The sequence below is a fragment of the Rutilus rutilus genome, assembly GCF_951802725.1.
Source record: "Rutilus rutilus genome assembly, chromosome: 1".
Lineage (NCBI taxonomy): Eukaryota > Metazoa > Chordata > Actinopteri > Cypriniformes > Leuciscidae > Rutilus > Rutilus rutilus.
This window is the reverse complement of record NC_140209.1, coordinates 50,907,871-50,914,295: the sequence shown is the minus strand read 5'-3', so window position 1 is coordinate 50,914,295 and position 6,425 is coordinate 50,907,871. Positions and strand designations below refer to the sequence as shown.

Here is a 6,425-nt window from a genome sequence, read left to right as displayed (position 1 = left end):
GTAACAGGCATGAATTTACCCAAAAAAATGTAATTTATAATTTATAATTTGAGCCTTACTTTAAGTTACTTACTTACTTAAGTTAAGTAGATCTTGACTGTATATTGCTAAATGCAAATTAAGTAGATTTCATTTTTTACATGTTTTACAACCGTCAAAAGATTAAATACATAATTTTAAGCAGTTATCTCTTTCAAAACTTGGATTTTTGGGGAGGGGTTTTGGGGCCCAATTTAGTACCAATATTACAAAAAAAAATCTGCATTGTTCCTACCTGAATAAATGTAACAGCTTCCTTTAGGCCAGTGGCAATGTGGGTCCTGGGCAGAAACTGATACATAAACAGAACACAGACCATAGATTAGCCAGCAATCTACTTAACTAATAATTCATATTACCTTGATTGACAAATTTACATTTGTGAATTCTAAATTTAGCTAGCCTAAGTAGCAGATTAATTAGACAATATTCCTTATGATAAGGTATGTCGTAAGAGGCATAACCAAATAAAGGTATGCTATTTAAAACACAGTTAAAAAGCTGGGCACGAAAATCTGACCAAACAAGCTGAATGAGGACAACTACAAAAATAAGCATGTTTGCATGTAAACCACAAAATGTACAAAATATGTATGTGATATCAATATCACAATTAAATCTGTTTAGAAGATAGTAATTGCAAGGGATATATTTATAAATTAGTTTTTAATACATTTCTTTGATTTTTTTTTTTTTTTTTTGTGATTAAATATTTATAAGGACATTTAAAAATGTTACTCCTAACATAGGCTACCATCAGCACAGCCATTCCAAAATTATACTGATAATATTTGTTTGTACAAATAAATGATATTAAATCAGATCTAATGAAAGTTACTTGTGGTGTTCCACAAGGTTCAGTGTTAGGCCCCAAATTGTTTGTATTGTATATAGAATGATATTTGTAAAGTGTCTAAAATATAAAAAATGGTATTGTTTGCTGATGACACAATTTGGAACAGCTTCTGAATACAGTGGAAATTGAATTGATGTTCTTAAAAAGATGGTTTAATGATAATCGACTTTTACATATCTAAAAAAAAAAAAACAAAGTTCATAATATTTAGCAATCGGCAAAGTAATAGGCCTAACAAAGCTAAAATTAGGATTAATAATGAGGAAATAGAAAGAGTGTATGAATAGACATTTTTGGGTGTTATTATAATAGATCATTAATTATGCTGGAAACCACATATAAATAATGTAAAAACAAAAATGTTTAAATCCATTGCAATATTAAATAGAATAAAACATATTTTGAATGAAAAATTATTATTGTATTTTTCGCTCATAGTTCCATACATTACTTATGGTGTGGAGGTCTGGGGTCATACATATAAAGCTAATATAAATTCAATATATTAATTACAAAAGAGAGCAATAAGGATTGTAAAACGGGCTGACTATGGCGAACCATCAAATATATAATTTATTAATTTACAAGCTTTAAAATTTGCACAGATAATGTATAAAGTATATAATAATTTACTTCCGAATTGTATTCAGAGGCTGTTTGAAATAAGAGAAAGTCAGTATAAACTAAGAGGAATGTATGTGTGTAAAAAAATAAGGGCAAGAACTAATACAAAAATAGATGTAGGCTATATCTGTCAAAGGGGTAAACCGATGGAATAATTGTGATAAGGAATTAAAATAGTGTATTTCACTCTGTAAATTCAAGAAATGTTTTAATAAAAACAAGGTGATAAATAATTATATAACTCAATATGAATCATTTGTGTATGTAATATTTAAACAATTGTAATAATATCTTAAATGTGTACCTTTATGTATGTACATTTTGGAAATTGTCTTATGTAACTGTTTATTTTGTATCAAATCCAGAGAGAAAAGTGATGCTCATTAGATAAATATGTATAAAAGGTAGGCACAATAAGCAAATGCTTCGGCCTACACCTTTTTCGGTTATTAAGTATATTTTTTTCTTTATTATGGAAAATTATCTGTGAGGACAGAAATACATTTTTGTTGAACTGAAATTGAAAAAATACAATAGCAGGACTAGAGACTATATCACTTTGAAACAAAGCCTGAACACAACGCTTATTATTCCTAATGAGGGAAAGAGAGAAAAACAGATTCAACCAACTATACAGGATCAGCAGGATCCAGTGTGAATGTAGAGAGAGCTGAGGACAGGAAGCATTTTTACACCAGAGGGGGCAGCATAATCTTCAGGAGGGACTGGAACATTACATTTAGAGAGAAATTCAGAAATTAGACCTTCATGGTTATAGAGATGGCTTACCAAAACTAATTCATAACAAAACCATTTCTCAAGAAATAAAAACGTAGATTTATACAAAATGTGCTTATTATTCCAGATAAAACACCTGTTTTGTGAGTAGTCGTGTTCCCAGGAAGAAGCATCTGTTTATGGTAATGAGAGCAAAAGGAACTGAAGACCACCAACCTGTGAAAAGATAATGTGAGGTAACATTCCAGGTAACTGTTAGATGTTGTTTTTTAAGAAATTGCTCAATCCAGATAACTTTGAAGGCGTGATTAAGGGTTGTAAAACTAACAAGTTCAGGCCTCCATTTTCAGTTGAGTTCATAACCACAGATTTCTTAATGTAATGGCCCTGGGCAAAGTTATCCCTGCTCTGCCCTGCTACTTAATCACATTTCACTCAGGAAAGAAAAGTACAGGTCGCCCTCTAGAGATATTCAACGGCTATTGAATTCTTCTTCTTCTAGGGTTTATTAGCGGTTGGCAAACAACGAACTGGTACATCACCGCCTCCAACTGGTATGGAGTGTGGATGCACGTCACAGTTCCAGGTTCTTCTTCTTCTTCTTCTTCTTCTTCAAACGATATCCTCTCACTTAAATTATTTTCTCTAAGAAATTGAAATAATAATTCATAACACCTATCTGTGGACTCTTTTCGCAGAAGATCTATTAAATCAAAGCGTATTTTCATCGCTCCTAATTTTTGGATCAAATGTCTTTATTCTCTTTCCTATTTCTGACAATATATCATGACATGTTCTACTGTGTATTCCTGCCCACAGAACTCACATTTCCCTGAGTTGTGTTACAATGTTATGTTTAATACAGCGTTCCAGTTCACCCCGTCCTCTAAAATCTAAAAGGCGGGATTTCCACCCAAAGCATCCAATAGAAACACGGGACACGGGATGCGATTCCTGACTTTCCCGGCGTTCTTCCTTAAATCGTTTAAACCAATCACAGAGAGGCCGCCCTCTTGCCAACGCACATCATCGGGTATGTATTATGTATTGACATGCCTCGTAGCCAATCAGAGGAGGACATCGTGACCCTCTGGCCAATCACAAACGAGGACGTAGTTCCGAAGCTTATAAATGACAAGGTGACAGTTTTCACGGCGTACTACTCATTGCCTTTAGCTGCAATCTTGTCCCTGTAACCCCGGGCCCTTGTGTGCTGGATCTTATCGGTGAGTCGGGTTATCTCTGCATTTAACTAAATACACCTAGTGGGGAACTTTGCTTATTAAAGATAGGAAAATGTGCGGAAGTTTCTGATCCGGCTAAAATATTTGCGGCTTTCGGGTGCCGTTCAGTGAAGCGCGTTGCTAAAGCTCCGCTAGCCGCTTGTCAAAGTCATTTCAAATGAATGAATGAGTCAGTCTGCGATCACGTCTCAAGACTTTAACCCAAAGAGCAACTGGTAAATAACGCTAAAGCTTCTTAGCTTCACGATTTACTATTGCATTTTAAATGCACGGAGGTTTAATTCTCATATTGCTCGTGACACTTGCAAAATGTCCTCGCGCTGGGCCCGTATCAGCCTGAAAAGCTCGCACTGCGCCTCAGCCTTTCAAGCGCAAGCGTTTTAATACTTTAATGCCATTCAGTTGCAGTTTGTCTGCTGTCATGTTATAAGGCAGTTTATATGCGTTTATGTCTCAAGTAAGCACCATTCAAAGCTATTGGTGACCTTCACTATCCAGCTCGTCCGCGGGAGCTTTCGGCGGCTTAGAACTCAAATTAACCTTAGACCCGATTATTAGTCATTTTGTACTTGATCATGTATTTTTAGGCAAGTAGCATGGGCCTTGTGCTCAGGCTGTTCAAAAGGTTGTCCAAAGGGCGACCTGAATTAAGTGAAGCCAAAAGAGTCAACCAAAGTAACTATGAATATTTATAATTAAGCAAACGTGCGTAAACTTTCACTCAGCCGACATAAAGGACATAATTTTATTTTTTTGATGGACTTAATTGCTGCTATTGTCACAATGTTGACCGTTTTATCAGGCTCTAATAACCTCAGATTTAATGGCTGACTCTATCCCTCAAGTCTCTGTATCTTGAGTGGGTAAAGCTTGTGTTGGCTATTCTCAGTACAGTAGTACAACATGACCTTTATGCTGCCATATGTTTGACCACTGACTTAAAGGGTATGTGCTCTCGGCCTGAGGAAGTTTTGCATCCACTGTGGCTGGAGGTTTTTTTTGTCAAAGCAGGTGTGGGTCCCTTATGTATACAGACCATCTATCATTTGGTTTGGATCCTACAGAAATTATAAAACACTTATTTAATATTTGCATTCTCTGAACTGTTTGTGGGATGTTGGAAATGCACTGATGGCTTGGCTTAATTAAATAAGTCCCTTCAGTTGCAAGCGAGTTGTCTTTAACTCCAGTATTGATGCCACAAACCGCTCTTGGTGCATCAGGTTAATGTTGCCTGCTGTGCTTCACTATGCTTTAATTTGAAGGAAGGTGATGCACAGCATGGCACGAAATCTTATGTTGATGACACTGGTGCTCTTTTCTTTCACCTGTCTAACATCTTTCTTCTCCACAGGCTTCAAACATGTACGCATGTGCTAAGTTTGTCACCTCACCTGCTGTGGTATGTATTCAAGCTCTATTAATGTCACATTCCATTGGCTGTTTCAGAAAATTACCTTAATGCCATTCTTTTTAGAGTCTTGTATTCTCTTACTTCCATGGAAATTATTGCCTACAATTTTATATTAGTTCTAACCATGTTTATAATCATGCATTTAAATGCTACTTAAAACAACTTAAAACAGAGGACCATAAGCAATTCCTCGCACAGAGCCAGCAATATTCATAGTTTGTGATGCCATATTTATTCGAAAGCTAGATTAGAAGACAAGCTTAGAGCAGAGGAAAATTACGGATATTTTTTTTCTTTGTGTGCATTGTTTTGAGATGAATTTAAAATAAATTGGTCAAATTAATGTACACTGGATCCTTGCACTCTCATAAAATATTTGAATTTGAAACATGGTTTGGTAACAGAAAGCATATGCATCATATAGACGTTAAATTAGTTCTTCTGAAAGTTTGTTCTTTCTTCCTTTAGGTCCGTGGAGGATCCAGGGTTTTGGCCCGGCCTGTTTCAGTCGTGTTCAACAGACCTGAAGCAAGAACCGAACAGGTAAAAAATAAAAAGTGCCTTCTATGTGAATGCTCTGGAGTACTTTGCTGCTTCTCTTGCACATGCTTAAATGTCTTGCCCTCCCTTTCAGGCAGCTCTGTTGCCAGTCAGCGAAGCGACCCTCCTTAACCTAACCCGGGGTTTCCAGACCAGCGCTGTATCCAGAGATATCGACACAGCGGCCAAGTTCATTGGTGCTGGTGCTGCCACGGTGGGTGTGGCCGGATCCGGAGCTGGAATCGGGACAGTGTTCGGCAGCCTTATTATTGGCTATGCCAGGTAATCAAACTTTGAAATTAGTCTCTTTAAAATGGGTTTGTTATACATGTTGCTTGTGCCTAATAGCTTTTTCTTCATTTACAGGAATCCCTCCCTGAAACAGCAGCTCTTTTCCTACGCCATTTTGGGCTTCGCTCTGTCTGAGGCCATGGGTCTGTTCTGTCTGATGGTGGCATTCCTCATCCTGTTCGCCATGTAATTTGGATGTCTTTTCTTCTAAGCAGTTCGACTCCCTTGATCTGGAGATTGGAACTGACATGCAGCTTAGGCCGTGGCACCGCCATTCCAACAAAACTACAAGAAACTCTCCCTTTTTATGTTCCCCTGTACCGTTTTTCTCTATCTGAACGTTTTATGTAAGAACTCACTTCACATAAGACCATCTGAATAAATGGTTGAAATCTGTTTGCTTGTGTCTTTTCTGCTATAAGAATGTAGAGTCTGAGGGAAGGTTTTTTGAAAACCATATTGGATTTGGGTTGGCTGACTTTAAGTCACTCAATCTAAATCTTCTGACTCCTTGTAGAGATTTGCATTGCACATTTATTTAAATATACCCCATTTAAATTTGTTTTCCAATGTATGCACCTCAGTTACTAGCTCACTATAACCTACTGATTTCATGCAATATTGAGACCGTACACAAATAGGTGAGGTTTTAACAATGTGGAGAAATGGGACTTTCAAT

The 6,425-nt window shown here is 36.6% G+C and overlaps 1 protein-coding gene across 1 annotated transcript; it reads left to right on the top strand.

Annotated features, from left to right (window-relative positions):
- The first annotated feature begins 3,319 nt into the window (after window positions 1–3,319).
- atp5mc1 (ATP synthase membrane subunit c locus 1) lies at window positions 3,320–6,142 on the top strand. The gene is made up of 5 exons (XM_084429922.1): window positions 3,320–3,483; window positions 4,856–4,903; window positions 5,384–5,458; window positions 5,550–5,737; window positions 5,822–6,142. Exons 2-5 carry the CDS (start codon window positions 4,865–4,867, stop codon window positions 5,934–5,936), a joined length of 417 nt encoding a protein of 138 aa, XP_084286048.1. The 5' UTR covers window positions 3,320–3,483; window positions 4,856–4,864; the 3' UTR covers window positions 5,937–6,142.
- The last annotated feature ends 283 nt before the right edge of the window (window positions 6,143–6,425 follow it).